General features: G+C 41.2%; 1 protein-coding gene across 5 annotated transcripts in view; it reads left to right on the top strand.

Moving 5' to 3' along the window:
• The window catches only part of NRXN3 (neurexin 3), a 968,325-nt gene that overhangs the window by 318,275 nt on the left and 627,905 nt on the right, over positions 1-22,145 (top strand). For all 5 annotated transcript variants that reach the window (XM_066552373.1, XM_066552369.1, XM_066552370.1 and 2 more), the window contains one exon: positions 21,403-21,606. In XM_066552373.1, coding sequence (XP_066408470.1) covers positions 21,403-21,606 — 204 coding nt within the window. The remainder of the gene's footprint in view (positions 1-21,402; positions 21,607-22,145) is intronic.

The following is a 22,145-nucleotide window of genomic DNA, read 5'->3' on the forward strand; positions in this document are numbered from 1 at the left end:
TGCCAAATCTCACAGTATTACCTCTCTCTCTCTCTGTAGAAGCCAGAGATAGAGGCTTGGGTGAATTTTTGTACCTCTGCATATAGATAACTCATGAAGGACCCTTCAAACTTAAAATGAGTAGATGAGGTCATAGCTGGGAGAAAGCCAGGAAGTTGTTGACATCTCTACCTGTCTTTGGGCTATTAGAATATGCTAAATAAATCCACATTAAACTATTAATAAGGATGCAGATTGATAATCCTATACAAACAAGTTCCATTTTTTCCCATATGCAGAGTATTTGAGATTGATATCATCATAATTTTATATTTTGGGAAACTGTGATATAGAACTATTAAGGCACCTACAGTAAGATTCAAGATTACAAATGTAATTAGCCACAGACCCTGACTCTGAGAAAATTTCCTTTACTGGGATTTAAGTGTCTGGATCTAAGATATTGCCTAGTTTAGTCGCTACACTCTTAGGGCAGTAAGCTATTCTTTCCACCTTGAAAAAGCTATCTGATGTCTCTAAAATAATACTTGCAGATCTCTGCAGACATGATAATACAGTCCTGGGATATTTGCTTAGCAGTTTCTAGAGATAAATATTTATTGTGATAGGATAGAGATAATTCAGATCAGAACCAGAGTTCCTTCATCTTCTCTTCCCCTCCTTTTTTCCCACTCAGAAGAGCACTCATGAATCACTTTGGTCTTTCAGCATGCAGTAACGAAAACCTTATTACCATACAGCTCCCCATGGGTCAGCCTCTCTCTTACCCAGCATTGCTCACTCAACTATCACTCCCTGTGTGTCAGATCAGAATCCAGGGGTGTCCAACTGACTACAACATGGAAGAAGTTAGTAGATGTGCTAATAAGGCAAATTGAAGTTGTATAAGCCTTAACTTAAGAAACAAGTAAAGATTAAGAAAATGTTATCTGACAGTGAGAGCTAAAAACCAGTGATTTCCCATAGACCAGGGTAAAGCACAACAAATGCTGTTACTGAGAAATCTTTGCAAAGCTGCCCTGCAGATGCTGTTCAGAAGCTGTGTTGCAGTGTATTGGGCACAAAGCATCCTGTGCCATGTTGTGTGTAGTGCTGTTTGCTTTGCAGGACCATCTGCTGCCTGCTACAGTGGCAGTACCTGCAGATGAGCAAGGAGTTGTGTCACGTCAGTTCAGCATCTCTGCCAGGCTGGAGAGTAAGTCTGATCAAGGCTTCTCACAAAACAGGCCCTGACATAAATAGGACTTCACTAATCTGGTGCTTCAAGAAAGTATACAATGTAGACATGCCTTAGAATTCTATTTCTGGATTATATAAATATAGGCAAGTTCATTTTTCTGTGCCTTATGTTTCCCAGCTGCAAAAAAACCTCCCCAAAAAGCCAGATATTTAGGACTTTCCAAATCATAAAAGGGTTGCAATGTGGAAAAATTCATGAATCACTAAGAGCTTCAGATTCTAGGATTAGAAAAGCTGAAGACCAGCAAAATCTGTACTTTTTGCTGGTATTTGATTTTCTGTATCATAGTTTTTCTTAATCTTAATAGACATGCTGCCATGAGAACAGGTAGAAACCTAACCTAATAAATGATACTTATTTTTGTGTTAGCTTACTAATTTTTCTGTTATTACCACTTGACACAGAGTATTTTATTCTTCATCAGTACAGAAATGGGGGCCAGTCTTGGTGTTGTGTGTTAATAATTTGAGTTTCATCTCCCCAAAAGAACAACATTGCCTAGACCAGCAATGTGTATTAAAAATCTGTAAAAGTCAGCTATTTTCTTTTGAAATAGCAGTAACTTTCTGTCTTCTCTACTTTTCTACACCTGCAGTGCTAATGCAATCCTTGTGTGGTTGTTGAGACACAATGCTGTATTTTTTTGAGATACACAAGCAACCTTTTATAGATAAAATGCTGTAGTACTTGAGCCACTCAAGGGGAAAAAACTTTCTTGTTCCTTTAGCATTGAAAAGGTAAAATTATTCATTGCCCTTTATAAGGCACTAAACAAATGATGAAATTTCGTATAGTGTGTCAGTGATTGGCTGGATGTATTTAACTTGATGGTGATATGAGATTTACAGAGCACACAAGAAAGTAGCCTTAAATAGTTTTACCCATTGACCTTTGCCAAGATAATAAAGCCTGAATATCAACTCCTCAGCACTTAAATTGTGTACTAATGAAGTGCCATTGGGCACTCAGCTACATCTGTGCTAGTTAGAACTATTCCTAGTCACACAACTAGAAATGTATATTCAAGAAATAAAAGTATAAAAGGTGTAAAGAAAGCACTGTTGTGCAGCTTAGAGTAAAATCCAACAATGTGAAGGAAATTGGCAAAATAAGTCGAAATATCATCAGGAGGCTGAAGGGAGGAATTATGGAGAAAGATTAAAAGAGTTCAGTACATTTTGATTGGTAAATGATAACCTAAGGAGAGAATGGCAAATCAGCTCTGTAGGGAGGACTGCCTTCACAAGGAAGGGATTTGTTTAAGGAAGTTCACAGGACAGGAATATTGGATTAAATTAAGAAAGGAAAATGGTGAATATCATACTATCACAACAATGAGCTGGTTTTTTTTTTGTTGTTTGTTTGGGGTTTTTTTTGTTTGGTTGGGGTTTTTTTTCTTTATTTTGCTGTAGAAGGAATCATAGAAAAGGGTGGAAATCCCATCCATTAGGCATTGGAAACTAGGATGGCTAAAATGGCAGAGCAAGGCCAGGCTGCTCTCCACTTCTATGCAATATGCTCAGTATGAGGGCAGGAAGGGAAGGAGCTCCATGATCTAGCCAGCTCTTCTGCTTGAATCAATCTGGGAAACGTATGCCCAGAATCAAAACCTGGAAGTGTCTTCCAACTTCAAAGACCTGTTTTCCTTTATAAATCCTGTTAATGACTGGATATATTTTCCTAATTAGTGACTACACAAATAAATTTATACAGTATGCAAGGCACTGATTACTGAAATAAGTTTTGTTTGATTCTTAATGTAATTACTTGTTATAACAACTCATACTGAACTAGGAAGGGTACAACAGTTAATGGTGTAAAGATAATACTTTGATACTTCAGCTTCTTTGCTAGGTCTCAAAGAATTGTGGAACAAACTAGACGTTTGAGCAGACTAGAAACAATTTATGTGGTGTGTGTGTTACAGTATCAGATGAGAAAAGACTGTTGCTATGGAGGGTTTTGTCAAATGCACTGTAGGGAAAAGCTGTTGCCAAAAAAACCTTCAGATCCAGAGCTCAAATCTCAGTTAGATGAGGTATTCACAAACTCATGTGAGAAAGAGAAGCATGGAATGTTGTTTCCAGTTTGCTGGTGGGGAGAGCCTACTGTAGGGTTCATTCTTTCCAGCCAGTGCATTAGCAGAAGCGTGTTAGTATGCTGCTAAGTCTTCATCTTTGTGGCAGATGAAAGACAGAGACTTTTCTGACTGACAAGCTGTCTTCCAAAATATTATTTATCTGCATAAACCCCAAAACACCAACAAAAAACATAGTCCGCTATTTAGTTCACTTGCATTTAGTCCTGCTCTGTCACAGACTTTGTTTGATCTTTGGCAAATCAATTAGGTTTTGATGAATAAAAGCAGTAAATCCTGACAAACTCCAGTGTTGCCCCCTGTAGTGCTTAGGGGCCCATCAGCTCTTAGAGCAAAATCCAAATCTGTAAGTGAGGTGCTCAGGTGTGAAGCAGCCATTAAGTCAGGATGGTGTTCAGAGCAGCCAGGGGGTGGGGGAAGCAGGGACAGGCTTCAGGCAGCCAGTGGTGCATGCCAGGAGGAGGATGTGCCAGTCCCCTCTGCTGGGTGCAGCCTTGCTGCTTGCTCTTGCTGCATCCTTCAGTTTGATGCCCACAGAAATATGAAATTTGCATTCTAAAAACCCACTTCAAGTTTGAGATGCCACATAGCTGTGTGTGGTCATACAGCCTGCAGTGTGTTGTGAGGCCTTGGGTGCTGTCATGGTTTGACACTGGCACAATGCCAGTGCCCCCATGAAGATACCCTCTCCCTGGTAGCTGCTGTGAGATGTGACCAGGAATAAGCAAAGCAGGCTCCTACTTAGGAAAGAAAAGAAAACAGAACTTTATTAACTACTCTACAACTACAAATAAAAAGCAACACACACAGGGAAAATGAAAACCTCACAAATGCATTTCCTCCTCCCCCCACCAAATTTCCAACACAATACATTTATTCCTCAAATCACCAACTCTCGGTCCAGCACCACCTTTTAGACAATCAATCCTCAGTTCATCAAGAGGAGAGGAGTCCTTCTTGTACCATGGGCTTCCCCTGGAAACACAGCTGAAGCCTCGTGTGCTTCTGTGTCACTCGTGGCACTGCCCGGAGTACATCTGCTGTCGTGACCTCTTCCTTCCATGTCCAGTGCTCTCACCACTGAACACGGACCAGAGCTGCTTCTAGCGTTGTCTTAAGGATGCTCTGTCCCGATCCAAAAAAGGCACAGTCTCTCCTTTGGGACACCTGTCCCCACAATCTCTCCTTTGGGACACCTGTCCCCCCCATATTTTCACCCCCTGGGGCCGAGGGGCATCAACACTGAACCCTCTTGGTCCTGAGGCATTGCCTCCCCCTAGAATGCAGTCTCTGGGTCACAAGGAACATGGTTCTGTCCATGGCTGTACAAAAAGAGTCCAGCAAAAGCCACTCCATCATCTCTTCCCACTAGGATTCTTCTCTACTCTTCTACTATCTCTCACTCGCCCAGACCTCTCTCACACTTGCACATTTCCTTCCTCATCTTCCACTCTATCTTCTAGGAGAGGTCAATGATCTGTAAAGTTCTCATTCTCCGAAAAGGGGTTAAAAGCTCCTACAAGCGGCCGGCTGAACCCCCCCCTTCTTCTCCGTCCCAGCCGTGCTGCCGGCACAGGCCCGTGTTTATCCAGTTTCAAGGTTACAGTCCCAGGCAGCGGCTCTCTCTCTCTCTCTCTCTGTCTCTCAGGGGGGGCTGCCCGATGGCTCCCGGTGTCTTCCTCTCTCTCTCTCTTCCACCCTTCCACCCCCGGGCTCAGGCCTACCTCTCCCAGCCACATGGCTTTTCTCCTCCCCCTGCCCAGCCAGCAGCTGGGCCGGGGAGAGACCCGAACTCTTTCCTGCCGGAAACCCAAAAAGGACCCTCCCAGGGCAGAGCTCTGCTTTTAACCCCGTGTTCTCAGAGGCAGACCCATGTCCTAAATGGCCAGGTTAAATGCCAATATTAAAGCCTGAATATCCATTGGCCCAAAACACAGCATCCCAAAAAACACATTTCCTGTCAAACCACCACAGGTGCTCTGCCTACTTGCATTGCTTTTACTTCCCTCTCTTCCCACTCAACAGAGGCTTCTTTGATGCCAGACTCTGTATTGCTTGCAATTCTATGCCTTCATCTCTCCACATGTCAAATTGCTCACAGGATGTCCTCTGCCCTGTCTCTTGGATTGCAGGTGACTTAGATTCCTGTATTCTTTGTGTTAGCAGCCTTGTATGTTGTGCAGGAAGTTTTAGTGCAATGTTTGAAAGCTGTGGAAGCTTGGGAGCTTCTCACACTGGCAATCTATCACCGAGAGGTTTTTTAAATTACATAGGTGGTGTTCTATTGAGCTGTGTCAGGAGCGGGTGAGAAAAGCACTGTGATTTCCTCTTCCAGATGCAGATGAAATTAGGGAAGTATGACAGTCCCACAGCAATCCTGCTGGTTTTGGTGCCTTTGTTGGAGCACAGCTGTGCCCAGCAGCTGGTCTGGAATCAGAGAACCAGGAAATTTGCACAGTTAGCAGATATAAATAGAGAATCTGTAACTATGAGAGATGCTTAACTCTGCAGTAAATAAATTCTAGTCCAAAAAAAAGGCCAATTGAAATCTTAAAAAACTGTCTTGTGCCTCAATTCTTCCCCTTTTGAGTCTCTCTCTATCTGCAGAAATTGAAAGAAAAACAGGTGCTGTATCTACAGAGTCTTACCATCTATGTTTCAAGTGATGTCAAGATCAGTCCCCTTTTCGTTACAGATTTAGATTATTTTTAGGCTTGTGGATTATTTTCCAGTTTCCAGAGGAATTATTGACCTCTTCATTATTTTGTCTTGTTTGATATTCTGAGAATCTTTTGGGGTTTGTCTGATGAAAAGTCCAGGTGGCTCTTGGATCATCCAAAAAAGGGAGGGCAGCAGCCCAGCTGTGGTGGGCAGTGGGTTGTGTCCCTGCAGAGTCCTGGCTTTGCAGGGTGACAGTGCATGAGCTGTCTTCTATTTGTCTCAGTTTCTGCTGTGAAAGTAGGCCAGTTCAAAAGACATTCCTGAGTGCATCTTAATGCTTTGAAATCATGTGGAGGTTTTCAAATAACAGGAATTGAGGACAGGAAAACCATCCTATGAGAAGATCTACTCTTTTTGATCAGAGTATGTCAGCTGCTTATTTTTGAAAACAGCTATTTGTGGTTGTATTGTGGTATAGAGCTGTGTCTTATCACTTCCAGGTGTAAATTAGGAAAAGCTTATTTTGAAATATCCCTTGCTGATCCAGAACTTGTGCAGATGGGAGTGGAAACCTGGGACCTTGTCCAGCAAGTGACAGTGAGAGCTGGTGGCAGTGACACTACACAGAAAACTGACTGGGATTTGCTATGTGTCTCTGCTTTCTCTTCTACCCCAGGGAGGAGCCACACTGCTGTCCCTCAGCACTAGTGGCCCAGGTGAGGAGACAATTACAGCCTCCTTCACCATCTAATGGCTTCAAGCAGCCCTGACATCTGCCCCTCACTGTGCCCCCAGAATGTCTGAGCAAGTGCACCAGTCCCTGGGACCCATGGCCTCTGCATCCCCATCACCTGCTCTGCTCACCCAGCAACTGGTGGCTCATTTGATTTACTAAGTTCTTGCTAGCAACCCTTTTGGGGAAAAGCTTGACACTGTGTTTGTCTTCAACTAGACTTGAAATACATACTGAAGTGTATTAACTCCTTAATACACACAGCTTTTCTACCTCTAGGCTTCCCCTGTACCCTTGCAGCCCTCCAGGAGCTCTTAGGAGAAAGCAGAGCATGATGTTCACTACAGATGTTCTACTAAACTTTCAGGATCATGATTAAGCCCAAGTGTAAGAGCCTGTGATTCACTTTATATTGAAAATAGAAATGTCTCTCTTTCTGCTAAAAAGGCCACATGCCTGCTTTTGTGGGTGAAGAGCTTAACATCCCTTTTCTCCAGTGATATGGGGAATGATGGCTCATGTATTAAGCTCTGTGATTCTAAACTCTTGAATTACTTGGAGAGAGTTTTATGAAGGAACCATTTTTTCTGTATGAATCCAAGGAACTGGCCCTCACTTGCACATTAAAAGGGGGAGCAAATTGAGGTGTCTTTGGTGATAGTATGGAATTAGATGTCAGTAACCTGTCAGAAGTGGATTCCAAATGTGTCTGTGCCTGACATTTAGTACCTTCAATACAAGGGTTCATTAGGTTCTCTTTTTCCCTTGGTGACATCCTTTTAATATATTTGGCTTACTTTGTAGTGATTGCTTAAGTGAGAATCTAAAACATGTTGTTGAAGAGAGGTAAATGACATTCCTTCCTACTTTCAGATCACATAAGGAAAATCACAAAGTGACTTGTTGAATAGATCTCAGGAGTCCTAATTTGTGTCCTTCTGCTTTAGATATTAGGCCAACATTATCAGGCCAGGTTGGATGGGGCTCTGAGCAAGCTGATCTAGTGGAAGGTGTCCCTCCCCATGGTAAGCGGTTGGAACTAGATGATCTTTAAAACCATTCTATGATTCTACAATTATTAGGGGATCAGTGGAAGCATAATAAAGAGGTACTATTAATTATAGTTTAAGCAAAGTGGAAAGGCAAATACTGACTAGTCTGAACTAGCTTCCTTTGGTTTAGGTGCATAGCAAGGCCAAAAACTCTGCCCATACCTGAGTCACCGGGAAAGCCATTTGGGACCTGTACCACCAAATCATGAAGTAAATGATAGATGACTGACAGTGATTTGGTTCTGGAATAGCTGAAATGTCCAGTAAATCTATATCACTGAAATAATTTAGATGCTTTAACTCAGCATTTCTGCATGTGTTCAACGTTGGTAGGTTTTTCATCAGAAATTAAGATGACATTATCAGTCCTCAAAAGATCCAAGCCTGAACTTTGGCATTATTATAGTTTTTGTTGTGCAGTCTCTTATGTGTGGCACAAAACTGGAAATCAAATCTGGCAGTTTGAGTCAGTCATCACATCCCTGATGAAAATGTGTTTTGTCACTTAAAACATACACTTTTGCTTCACCAGCAGCTAGTGCTGGAGGAAGCAGCATATAATTAAATGTTGCTGAAAAAGGTGATTGTCAATCCGAATCCAAGAGCTGCAGGTCAAAGCAGGATTTATTTCCTTGTGTGCTGTCTACTCTGCCTACTTCAAAGTTACAGTTTCACCATTAGATGGCAGTTTTAACATCATAGTTCACAGAATAATAGAATATCCTGAGCTATAAAGGACCCACAAGGACCATCGAGTCTAACACCTAGCCCTGCTAAGGATACCCCCAAAAATCATCCTATGTGTCTGAGAGTATTGTCCAAATATCTCTTGAGTTCTGGTTGCTCAGTGCTTGACTTTGTTTGGAAGAGTGAGGGCTTGGCCTGTCTTCCTCTGGTTATGTATTTTTCTGCTGTATTCTCCCTTTGTGGAATTTGGTCTGGTCAGCACAGGAAGATGTTTATGCAGTGTAAAGAAGTGATGTGCTGTGGAAGGCCAAGTGCTGTGGGTGTAACTGTGTGTTCCCCAGGGAAAAGGGTGCAATGTGGCTCGATACAACCCTTTTTGCTTTGATATTCTGCAGAATCTTGTTCTGACTTGATAAAATTGCTGTTAAGAATGAGTCTACCCTTAACTGTCATTGAAGATTATGGTATTGTGTATTTGGAAGCACTGTGCATATTCTGATTGTTTTGTTCTAATGCTGGATGGAAATTGAAAGAAAAACAAGTTTGAAAAATATAATTAAATTTCATTTCAGTTTACAGGAAGTAATTTTCTGATGTGCTTTGTTTATTTCCTGGTGCAGGTCACTTGCTGTTTTTCATGTTCTTTGTACTGGCAGTAACAGGAGAAAGAAAAATATGAAAGATATGAAAAAAAGAAATACCATATTCTGATGCCATGAGCAATAGGAGGGGGAAATCTGACAGTTGAAGTACATACAGATAGTTGGGTTTAGATTATTTTTTGCAATGTACCCAATTTTCAACCAAAGGTGTCACCATAGGCAGCTGTTACAATCAGGCTCAAACAGATCCTGTTGTTAGGAAATAATTTTTGTCTAAATGATTTCTGAAATTGTACAGGATCCTTAAGAATGTAGAAACTTCCTGACCCTGAGTTCTTCTGTTTCCTTATATTGGCTTTAATTAAACTTTACATCCCTTGTGGGAAGGCTGCTGGATGGTGTCCCAAATATTTTTCAAATCAGAGACCATCTAGGACACCAAGGCTTTATACCAGTTTCACAGGAGGTTCCACTATCATGCTTCAGCCACAGGTAACAGCTCTTGGCTCCCCCTACCACTCTGTCCTTGTGGAACTTGGAGTGCTTCTTATCTCCTGGGCTGGACTGTGTGACTCCTCTAAATGTGGGCAGATGTGAGGAGCACATCTGTGAGGCTGTTCCTAACTCCTCCTGCTTGCCAGGGCAGCAGCCAGACTCTTCTCCCTGCAGCTGAAGGCTGCATTTGCAGAGTTGCAGCCCAGCTTTCTCAACCCTTTCCAGTGGGTGCAGAAACAGTAGGGGTGCAGATTGCAGACAGCCCAAGAGAAGGAGCTAGCAACAAGAAGTGGAAAAACAGAAAGAAGGCCTTCAGATGTAACTACTTTTTTTTTTCTTTCCTCCCAATTTTAATTAGTAATGATTAATGGCTTTTATCTCTATAGAGAAATACCATTTGAGAGTAGGAAATGTCAGACTCTCTCCCCCACCACTTTTTTGTCCTTTTATAAATGAGGGAAGAGAAAATTTTCATCCTTGAAGTAAACACAATTTGCTGGTATAGCCAGTTCTGGTCAGGCTTTCTCAGAGCCTGGAAAACCTCATGATGGATTTGCCACAGCTTTTATGCAAAGTTAATCTGATAGCCACGCTCCCATCTGCTTATACCATGCTTTGTTAAATTGTGTTGGACTCTGTTCTAATAATCTCACTTCCCCTGATACACTTTGGAGATTTCGCCAAATAATACATGTGAAAACATTCTCCAGTCCTCCAAACATGTATCTGAACTGGCCATTGCCCAAATTTACCTTGTCTTCCATCTTTGTTCTGATTATTTTCCTTCTTTTTGTTACCTAGGTAACTCTTACTAGGTACCTATTTCATATTCATATCAACAAGAGCTAATTGCTGTAAAAGTATTGTGCATCTAATAGCCTTTATGGGTAATTTTCAGCAAATAGGGAGTCATTAACTGCCTTGACCTTACATGTAATCCCAGTTATCTAAATGGATGAATTTTGCAATTTAGTCTCCTAGTTCCATCTCTTCTGCACTTAGGGGCCTGGGAGACATTTTAGGTGAAAGCAAACTGTTTTTCCACTGTACGGAGTGTTAAGACTGTGGCTGTTGATGTTTTTATCAAACACATAAGTTTTTATTAGGATTCAGAATCCATTCTTAGAGATTGCACTTTATGTCTGCCACCCAGATTAGCAAATATGTCATATTTTTGATGGGTAGCTTTATTTCTCCCTTTGTCCCAGACATCCTCAGAGCACAGGCAGCCCTGCAGGTCATTCTAAACAGTGATTTTTGGATGTGGAAAACCTGGTCTTAGTCTGAGATTATAAAATTCCTATTTTTCTGTCTAAGGAATTTCTGAACTCTGGTCTTTAGGAAAAAATGGTTGATGTTTGAATTTATTATCCCACCCTTGTGATAGATATCAACTGTACCATCCTTTATGCTTTTCTGAACAGTACCACAACTAACATTGATGTGGGTGGGGGACAAATTATTCCTTGCTATTGCTCTGTGAGTATTTTGGGTTCTCAATCTCATAAACAGATTGTTCAAAAACCTAGAGAACCTGGGAAGACCACAGTGAAGTGAAGCTTTTTATTACCTGCCCACTCCTGGCAGAGTTCCTTCCCAGGAAGTCCATTCTGCAGGTGTTCTGCCTAGCATTGAGTGAAGGTGTATGGAAAGTGATGTCAATCAGGAGGTGCAGTCGCTGATAAGCAGATATTGAATTTTACCTTTGAGGCAGTTTACAGGTCTGAGGGGACCCTCTTCCCTAATAGGCTATGTTTAATCTACTGCTAGCAATCCAGAGAGTCAGTGTCCCTCTGGAGTGTATTAGAGTGGACAGAAGTGCTTTAGACAGGATAAATAGCCAGTTGTTCACCATTAGAGCTCTCCTAACTTGGAGTTTTTCATTCTGTCCAGTATAAAGAGAACAATACATTCTTACATCTGATCTGTAATGGATGCAAGTGTCTCGATATGGGGTGACGATGTGACAGCTTTCCAATTTCAGTTAGGAGCAGGAGAGATCCAGGCATTTCAGTGAAAGTCATAGCAACCACAGAAGGTGATCTGAAAATCTTCTGCACATAAATGATATTTTCATTCTAAGATACCTGGTAATTTCAAGATTTGGTTGGTCTTGTTTTGAATAGGAATAGTATCAGGCCTCAGCAGTAAGTCCATGATAGAAGCAGCTGAAGAAAATCCAGTTCTGCTTGACTCTGGCATCAGGCTGGTGCTTCTGGAGTATGACACTCTTCACTGCATTCTGACTGCCACCCTGAATTTCAAGGAGAATAAAATGGGCTGAACAATGGTGAATATGAAAGTTTTAGGATCACAGCTGCTGTCATAATTTGTACATCTACAGTTCTTTTGACTGGAGAATCCTATCAGTTGCCAATACTGACTAAATCTTCTCAGCTTCAACATGAAGCAGGATTTATTATCATTTACAATTCCCATTACTGGAGGCTCTTGGAGCTCAGCTCTTCTCTTCAGACAAGAAGAAGGTTAATGGAACTCTCTTCTCCATTAACCCAAATTTTTGAGTTTTGTACTAAGGGTTTGTACTGGCTACTGTTATTTGGAAATGCATTCATTGAATGCCAGTTGATGCAGTGGGACCAGTACACAGTCCTGCACTGTAGATCCTGCACTACAGCATCTAGCATTTGAGATAGGCTTGTGGGAGTTTAATAATTGTGTGATAATTATAACCAGTGTTAAGGACTATGAATTTCTAACTGGGTCCTTACCAAAAGATACTGGTTTTGTAAGACAGAAACTGCACTTGGTCATGTTTGGAGTCAGAGGTCAGTTCATGGACATTTCTGTAGTTGTCCAAACACTGAAATTCTGTGTAATTTGGGTCATCATTAGTACATAAACATCTTGCATATCCATGCCAATTCTTTTTTTCTTCCTTTTTTATCTGAAATTACTTTTATTTTAAAAAGTTATCTACGAGTACTGGAATTGTAAAGTGGAATTTGATCTGGGATACAGTCATGTTTTCAAAAGGCAGTGTGTGTTACTTGAAAGTAGAACTAAATTTCTTTTATCTGCTAGTGAAAGTTACAGGCATGAACATGTACATCTAGCTTCAGCCTTCATGATCCTGGCAATATCAACTGCCATTCCATGCCAGCAACAAGTTTCTGCTTCTCTTTGCCTTTTTGTCATGGTTCCAATAATTGAACAGTGGTTGCAATTAGCTGGGTGAACAGATCTGGCTGCTTTATCTCTGCTGATGACTTCATTAGGAATGGACAGGGTCTGTGGGATGCCTGGAAATCTGTGTCACCATTTCAGCACTGTCTGAGCATTGATCTCAGATGGAGACCGCTCTCAGATTAGTAGTTTTGAGAATGTTTTTAAGGGAGACAGCAGATCTGTGATAGGAGAAGAAAAGGCTCTGAAGGAACCTTCCTCCAGATCCTAGAATTATAAACTCAGCTTAGTTTATCTTGTATTTTAAGCTTGGAAGTTGTAGGCTGAAACCCCAAATTACATATTATCCTCTATTTTTCCACAGTAGGTATTACTGTTGTTACCCTCCTGTTGCTACCTGCTCTGTTGTGTTGGGCTTCCATTCAAAGATGACCTGTTTTCCATCCTTTTCAAGTGTTGTGACATTCTTGTTGCCATGAAGCTGCCTGCCTTGTATGAATTTAATAAATAGTTTCCAAGTTCCTCTGCTTACTTATTTTCAGCACGTCAGTGTCTCACTTCTGGCCCTTCCTAAATCACTGAATGGCTTGAAGAATTTTTGCTTTTTCAAAACCAGTATGATATGGACAATTTTGACTTATTGTTATTAGACCAATGTTTTCCATTTGCTCCCTGTTCTGTTAAAGTACTTCCAGGAATTTACAAATTTTAGGGATTTGGGGCTGTCAGATGAGGAAAAGAAAGAAAATTAAATTGAGGGTTGTCTAATGCTGTGAGCCTTCCTTAAACCAACAGCCAGAGGCAATAGTAGTTAGTTTTACTTTGCCATATTTGAAAAACAGAACTGAGAAGAGGTTGTTTATGGATTTTAAAAAGGTTATGAATGGAGTTTACATTACAGCCTTGCTTTTCAAAAAATGATAGACTGATGATCACAGAATAAAATAATCATCAAGGTTGAAAGAGACCCTCAAGATCATCTAGTCTAACTGTCAACCCAGCAGCACCATAATCACCCCTAAGCCACATCCCCAGGTGCCACATCCAGATGCCTCTTGAACACTTCCAGAGATGGTGACTCTGGAACCCTTTTCCATCTCAAATCAGTGGCAGTTTGCAGGTGTAAGGTGATGTTTGTGAAAAGGTGCAATATCCAGTCAAATCAGGGCATTCTGGCACTTGGCACTGAATAATCATGGTTGACAGAGATCTCTGGAAGTTGTTGTCCACACCACCTGCTTCAAGGGGAGACTAACTTGAAGATTGGGGTTTCTGCAGCTGTTCCGTTGAGTGTGTGGCAACCCTCATGGTGTAATTTTTTTTCTTATAATTTTCTTGATTTTCCCTTGCTACAGATTTAGTCTGTTACCTCTTTTTTTCACTTTATGCTGAGGTGAACCAAACATTTTTGCTGTAATCTCCCTTTCTCAGTGCGTGTTATTCAGCAGGTAGTGATCAAAGGCTTCATGTAGCTTGCATGAAGAGGACTCAAAGATGTTTGAACTAAACAGAAGTGGTATCACTTTCTAAAGTGCCCCCCATTTAATGCAAACTCTCAAACTCTCATTTTAGTATCCCATTATGCTCCTTTACATTTAGTTTCCCCATTACGCTCCTTTACATTGAGGAGCAATTTTTCTTCTACCCTTAGCCTTCTTGCCAGAGATTTCTTCCCAAATAGTTGTACACAGCTCTGTAAATGTTAGAGTGACATTTGGAGTAAATTTGAAAAGCACATGTGTTCCTTCTTGGTTCTCCTGAGTCTCTGCCAAGCTTCAGTATGGCAATATAACCTCACTCCTCCCCTCCCAGGGCTAGCAATAACATTTACAAGCTACAGTTTCTTCTGTCTGCAAATATTTCCACTGTGGTACTCAGTGCTCTTACAGCTCCTCCCTAGGCCAGTTCTTCATGATTGCAGCCCAGAGAAAGGAGAAGCAAAGTTTATTTGCCTTTCATCGTGGAGTTCAGGAATTTGTATTTTTGGTAACTCCCCACCTGACAAACACCCCTTGATTAGCTCATACTCTTGTGTGTGTGACACGCACAGGAGCTTAGGAAGGGCATACCAAGCCTGGTGCTGATGGAATCTGATACATACCAATTTGTAGGGTAGACACAGGTTAACCTGGGGAGTTGGAGAGTTGATTAAATACAGAAGTTAAGCAAATCTGGAATCCAGATGACAAATGTTAGAGAGGTTTATTAATGGAGAGACATTTGGGAGCCATGTCTCTAATATGTCTTCCCTAGGTCAGTTTAAAATTTGGAAAGTCTCCATTTGAAGATTTTGTTGTAGACAGGCAAAAATGTTGTGGAAATTTACCTTACAATGGTAGAAGCCTCACAGTTTTAACTCGTTCCTTGAGATTTTGTCCACTTTGAGATGAAAATTCTCAGGACAGCTTTACAGGATTTTGGGATAATATTAAAGCAGAAGAGCGGGGTGTTAATTTTGGACTCAAAAAAGAAAATTGATGCTGTTCTAAAAAGGAAAATCAGAATTACTTTTGTTCATAACCAAAGTAATTTCAAAGTCTAAACTCTATGAATTAAGATTTTTTTTTTTTTGTCTGAAGGACATTATAGTACATGCACTGTGTGCTTAGGGGTCTTTGCCTTCTTTACCTAGTTTTTTTATGTCTTCAATTCTGTAGATACTTAGTCAATAATATTATCTGCAGGCTGTTTGGGAAGACTTCAGAGGGGTAGAAGGTACTGGAACAGGGGGAGACAGTGGTATGGAAAGAAAATTGGTGAATAGAGTATTTCTTTTCTTCTGACTTTCTAGATAAATAAATAGATGTGGTTTGCACTTCAGGTTTCTTCAGGAATTTTCAGGCCCAGAAATTAAATGTTTTAATTAATGTTATGAAATAAAATTTGCAAGGTTTTGAAAAAAATTTGTTTGGTGAAGAATATTCATCTGGATGTCATCTGGCCTATGTAAACATTTACTAGCAATTTTTGTCTATAGCAGGGGCCTTATAAGTGACAATTATTACTACTGCTCCACCAGTATTCTTGCATCCCTTAAAATGTGACGAATGCCTTGGAGCTTGCTCTATTATGTCTCCCATTTGCTGTTCATTTGGAGCTATTTTGTTCACAGTGCAGTGATAAGGATACCTTATGTAATTACTCTAAGTGCTTGTTTGGTCTTAAATGACATATGCTATTCAAATTGGAAAACTTGAATTTAAGAAAATAGTATATACAGTAGAAAGAAGCCAGAGATGAGAAGCAGGGGTAGCAGGTCTTAGAAAATAAAAGTTAGGAGAAGCTGAATAGAAAGCAGTTTATTTAGTCTAAAATAGAGTGAGGGAGCTGGAATAATGATATACTGAGTTTCAGGATACAAAGATCCTTTTGTAAAGTGGCCATATACCTACTTGGGAGTGGAGAAGGAAGGTGTCATCTTAATTTGAAGCAAAGAAAAACTTGGATTGATCTTGAAAAAATACTTTGGTCTTGCAGAAAGATTAAGTACCAGCGAAACCAGTCTGATTTCTTTACTTTTCTGTAGCTGTATGTGTCCAAGATTTTTACTGTTTTATCTTCATGAGTTTCCATTGAATGACAACTCATAATAATACTACTGACATCTTGTCAGTTTGAATGTCTAAAGCAGAATAGCTTTGTTCTTACTAGCACAAGCCTATCAGTGGCTTATTAGTGATATTTATTGTTTGCATGGTATTTTGCTTGACTAATAAATCCCATTCTTACTTCTAATGTAATGCTTCAGTTTAGACAGGTTTTTAAAGATGGTTTTGTGCTTTCTGTTATTGTCCTTCTCAGTGCTAGTGAATTACATTTATATCCCTTCAAATTGCTTTCCTGTTTAGTGGGCTAAGTTTAAGGTGAAGTCTGATGACAGTGAGATGAGAGACATCCAGGGAAGATTCAGTTTACTGCAGAAGGTGTCATAGCACATTTAGAAAACATGGACTTTTCTTATGGGTCAACAAGAAGCAGTCCCAGAGCACAGTACCACCAGGCACCCCCAGCCCTGCCTGGCCACTGGGGCTCCCCCCTGCTCCTGGCCCAGCACCCCATGGCAGCCCCCATGGCCCCCCCACCCAGAGATGCTGTGACAAGAACAGTCCCCAGTCCCACAGAGTGCTGGCCCTGGGTGTGCCAAGCCTGGCCCTGGTTCAGCCCTGGCACTGTGGCCCTGCCTGGCAATCACCCTGAACCCTGGCCAGCAGATTGACTTCCTGGCCTGAGCATGGACCTGCCTCATCACCATGAGGTTCCCTGGCTCTTGGCTGGACCTGACTCTCATCTGTCCCTCTCTCCTTTCTGTGAGTGGGACAGCCCTGGGCAGCAAGGCCCTGGCTCAGGGAACTCCACAGCTTCTGGGACCCATCCTGCTGGATGATGTGCAAGGTTCGAACCACTTGTGAGCACCTAAAGTTCCCATCATATCTTTTCCACCAGAACAGGAGCATTTTCTCGTCATATTCAGTCTGAGTGATTACATTTGGGCTTCCCAAATTACTTGTCAGGCTTCTTTTGTTGAAACTCATGGTATTGTTGAAAGTCATGAAACTCTATATGGAATCCACTTGGACAGGAAAGAGGATTTATTGCTCCTTTTTAAAAAAAATTGTTTGTTTTTGTTTTGTTTTAAAGTGTAATTTTGGTCTTGAGAAAATCTATTTTATATTTGGTGCCATGTGTCGGTTAGTGGATATGTGAGGGCAGGAGGTGAGCTGTGCAATCAATGCCTGCAGGAAAGTGTCTGGTTTGTGAATACAAAGCTTAGGCACTTTAGGGCTATTTGTATTCTCAAGAATGTGGAAAACTTTGGCCTAAGTGTTTTGGTCTTGCAAATGTAGCTGGGGAAAATGTCCTGTGCCCTGAACTCCTGTCACTGGGGACTTCAACTTTGGTGAAGTGTGATTTTTAATTCTTTTTGCACTGTCACCTTTCTGAAAATTTCAGTTAAAAACTACACTGTAGTGTAGTCTGGGAGGCATAGGAAAAAGACCGCAGGGAAGAACAGGACACTAGAGAAAAACTAAAAGGGAGGAGAAAGAAAAGAGGTGAGGAATGGAGATTAATACATGAGAGTGGTTTGAAAGCAGGAGAAAAAGCATGAAGAGGTCTTGAATAATTTTCTGTCTGTATGCTAAGAATATGCCCGTTCCATCTCCCTAGGAAGTTTATGCAGAGCCTTGTGTGGAAGCAGCAATGAATTGCTCCTTTGGATGCTAAGTGTAAAATTAAAACTGGCAGGGTCTGAGAGCACAAGACTGGGAAGCTAATTGCTCCTAATAACATACTGATTTTCACAGATTTCTGGCATTATGTCAGAGCAGTTTTGAACCAGCACCTGGTTTCTTCCTCTTCCCATCTCCAAGCTAATGGCAATGGAGCTTCTGGCACTGGGATCACAAATAAATGCCACTCAATGTTTTTGTCTGTACAAATCTGTGGGGGTCTCAAACATGATTTCACATATTGCTCCCATGCATCCAATATAATAGCTACCCTAAAAGTAGAAGGGTGGCAGAAATGTGCATGTATTTTAAACTTGGATAACTGTGCTCCTGCCTGTATTTATGGTGCTGAACAAAGCATTACAGTCCCATTGCTGCAGGTGGCTGAGGACACTTGAATGGATGTCTGTATTCTGGCAGAAGTTGCCAGCACAGGTGTCTGGGAGGCTGAGGTCATGCACTTGTTGCCAGGTTACATTCAACCCTGAGCAGATTTGCTGTATGTTTTGCTCAACTGTAACATGCTTTTCTCAAGCTTTGAGGACTGACTGTCAGGAAAAAGAAGTAGGTTTTACTTGTAAGACTGCTACTAGGCAATACCCTCCTCTGAAGGGGTGTCTTCATAGCTGGAGGGAATGTTCTGCTTGCAAGATGTGCTGAAAAGCTCTCAGATATTCCAGACTGTGAAGGTTTGCAAAGTGAGAATGAAATGTTGTCATTTTTGGAATACATCAAGTGCATAGGGCACACACAAGAGCAGAACATTGTCTCCTGGGGTTGCGTGGAGCCTGTTTCAACTGTTTCAAGATATTTAACTTTATCTGCTTAATTGTTAAGAGGTTTTATCACATTGTGTTTGTAGCAGACTGGCTGGAGAAGGGACAGTAATACCTGATTTAGGCTACTGTGGGATGTCAGCTGAAACACTGTCTAAACTTTTATGTCATCTTCAGCAATGTTGAGTATTCTTCAGGTCCTCCTTACATAAGTATAATAGTAAGGGTTGTGATTTCTAGTCTAAGAAGAGTAATGGTCTGGCAATGGGATCAGTAAAGCTGAAGGATGCAAGTTCTTACTGAAGGGAAGAGACTTATTACCATGCTTTTGTTTTGTCCTAGTCACTGCAGAAAACTCATCTTTTCAAAGTACCTAATGCATGGCACTGTAGAGATGGAAGCAGCAGAGCTGGGACACTTGTGTCAGCTACTCCCACTTGTAGTCCCAATATCCTCCAGCCCCCTTCTCCCAGCTATTCATGTGCCAGGGCCAGCAACTGTTTCATGCAAGGCACATCTGAGCTGAAGGCGTCAAAAGAGCCATTTCATGCCTGACTGCATTTTCTAATACAATCTGCAGAGAGAGAGAGGAAAGAGAGCAAGAAAGGTTTGTGTGTACATAGGCATTGCCTTTGAGTGTATGTATAATATACAGTACATTTAGTTCCAGCTTGCAGCTGTGGGTGGCAAGTGAGAGGTGCAGACGTGAGGGGGAAGAGAATTGCACTTAGAAAAGAAGAAAGTATTCTTCCACCTTGGTAAAGAAGCTTTCTTTCCTTCTCTGTTTCTTGGCCAAGTGAAGATGTGGGACCCCAGGGGAGCAGTGGCAGCTGGTACCAGAGATGTGTGTAATGTAATGGCTGAGTGTGTGATGTGTGTAGAAAGCTTTCTCTGTACAGATCATGATAGTGTGTGGTGAGTGCAGCTAAGAAAACTGATGAGTAGGGATGTTGTTCATCTTAGTGGTGCACCCAAACATCCACCCAAACATATTAAGAAAAGTTTTCTTAAAATGTTTGTGTGTCCTGTGACTGCAGATGTACTGCATACCAGCTTATTAATATGGTGGGTTGCTGCACCAGCACAACTTAGTGATTCCCACTAAATGTTTTGGAACCATATACAGGTCTTCTCTGTCACTTTATCAGCTTAATATTTATATATTTATTTATCACCTCATTTGTATATTTATTGCATTGCATTAACAGTTCTGTTACTGGCCATTTTGGAGCTTGCCATGGGTATTTTATGGCATGGACATTTGGCTGTTCCTCAGTTTCCCACCCATTTACCCTACTGTCACTAGCATCTGACATTTAGACATTGAGAGGATGTAAGGTTTGGCTCTGCCAAGATTGCTGTTTCCTGATGGAAGTTCTGCTCTCATTGGCTGGGAAAAATGGGACTAAGGAAAACATAAGGAGAACATCTGCATTCCAAATACATGTTTTGCAGTTGGTTAAATTAGATGGGCTGGGTGGTGGGGTGGTGGTGCCTGGAGAGAATACCAGTCAATCATTTGAGAAAGCTCCAGCTGAAGTGAACTGGATGAGGTACTGGTACGAGAGCTTTAGAGCAATCCATCCATATTTCTAGGAAGCTGAACCAGTCTATTTTTTTTTAAACTCTGGGATTTTGATATGTAGTTTTATGGTAGAAGCCCTGTATGGAGCAATGTCTACAGCTCTGCCTTTGATAGGGGTTTGCTGTGGGGAATAGAAATGCTCTGATTCATGTACTAATGTATTTATGTAGATTAGTAAAGTTTGTAGAAAAAAATGTTTTTGAGCATATTCCGTGAAGAAACAATGATTGCTATGATGTAGTGCTTGCTGCAGTTCTAACACAAGACTTTAATTCTGCCCCTTAGAGGAGAATATCACCTTCTGCAGGCAAGACCCTGAACAAATAGAGAATGCTAAATTTAACTCTTTTCCTCAGCTGAAATTCCAATTTTCTTTGACATCTTCAGAGATGATAGAAAAATATAACTTCTTTCTTCACTCCTTTCCCCTCCTACTGGCTTTCATTGTGCCTCTATCTTCTAACTTTTCCTGCATTTGAATGGCACTTGCAATGGAGTTTGGTTTGTTCCTTTCTTCATTTGCATTGGTTGTGTCAGCAGAGCTCTACCAATACTGGTTGTTATTAAGTAGTGGAAAAATGTAAAATCAAAAAATGGAACAAATCTGATTTAGAAAAGACCTATTAGGAAATTCACTTTATACAGTTGTTTGTCTTTAAACTGATATCAATGAAATGAAATTCCTCTCTAAATAAGCAACAGCAAGAGTACCAGAAATTAGAACTCTAGTTGCTCTAGTCATTACTGCTAGTCCTGAGAAGGCTGGACCTCAGTGCACTGAAGGAGATGTGAAAAACGAAGCCTTTGCTAGCTTATAATCACAAAGGGGCTCTGTCCTAACATGCTTAACCTTGGGAATTATGTGTCCATGGGTATAGCTGTCAGCAGTTGCAGTGAATACCATATCTTTCTTTGCTGTTTATATTTGCCTGGCAGGGTTTCTGGGTGCAGTTAAATGTTGCCTTTTTACCCAGTTACATACCTTTCTGTGGCAAGTGCTATGGATTCTGTAAACACAGTGCTCTATGGTAGATGTGAGGACTCTTCAGAGGTGTCACTTCGTCTCATTTTTTGCACTTGTTTGCTGATTCCTTGCAGAGGCGTCTATCTTGAGCTATGATGGCAGCATGTACATGAAGATCATCATGCCAATGGTCATGCACACAGAAGCAGAGGATGTGTCCTTCCGTTTCATGTCCCAGCGTGCCTACGGGCTGTTGATGGCGACCACATCCCGGGACTCTGCTGACACTCTGCGCCTGGAGCTGGATGGAGGCCGGGTCAAACTCATGGTCAATTTAGGTATCGTATAAACACCTCCCACTGCCCTCCTCACTATTAATTTGGGCTTGTGATTAGTGTTTTTTAAAAAATGATTTCATTTATTTTCTGTTGGTTTGATTGGATTGGATTGATTTCTAAAATAACTGCTGAAACTTTTATAATCTCTTGCGGAGAGAAATTCTCCTCTGCATTGCTGCATGAAGATTTGCTGTCAGTTCTTCGTTACGGACAGTGTTGTTTTTTTAAGTCTTCAAGTTTTTAAGTTTCCTTTCTTGGTCTGGGACTGGTGAGCTCTGTGTGAAACATGCTACTTGGTCCATCTTTTGATCAGTTACATCCCTCATTCATCCAGCATCGCTCAAAACAGTCAAAGGCAAACATGGAAAGGAAGTAAAATGGATATGGTGACCGGCAGGAGTCCTGTGAACCCCCTGCCCTTTGCACAATTTAGCATCATTTGATACACCTTGCCATATTTTATATATCCAATAAAAAAGGCTGGTCTTTTTGCTGTGTCTTTATAAAAAAGAAATTAGCAATAACAAAAGTGCATCCCC

Source organism: Molothrus aeneus, chromosome 6 (genome assembly GCF_037042795.1).
Source record: "Molothrus aeneus isolate 106 chromosome 6, BPBGC_Maene_1.0, whole genome shotgun sequence".
NCBI lineage: Eukaryota > Metazoa > Chordata > Aves > Passeriformes > Icteridae > Molothrus > Molothrus aeneus.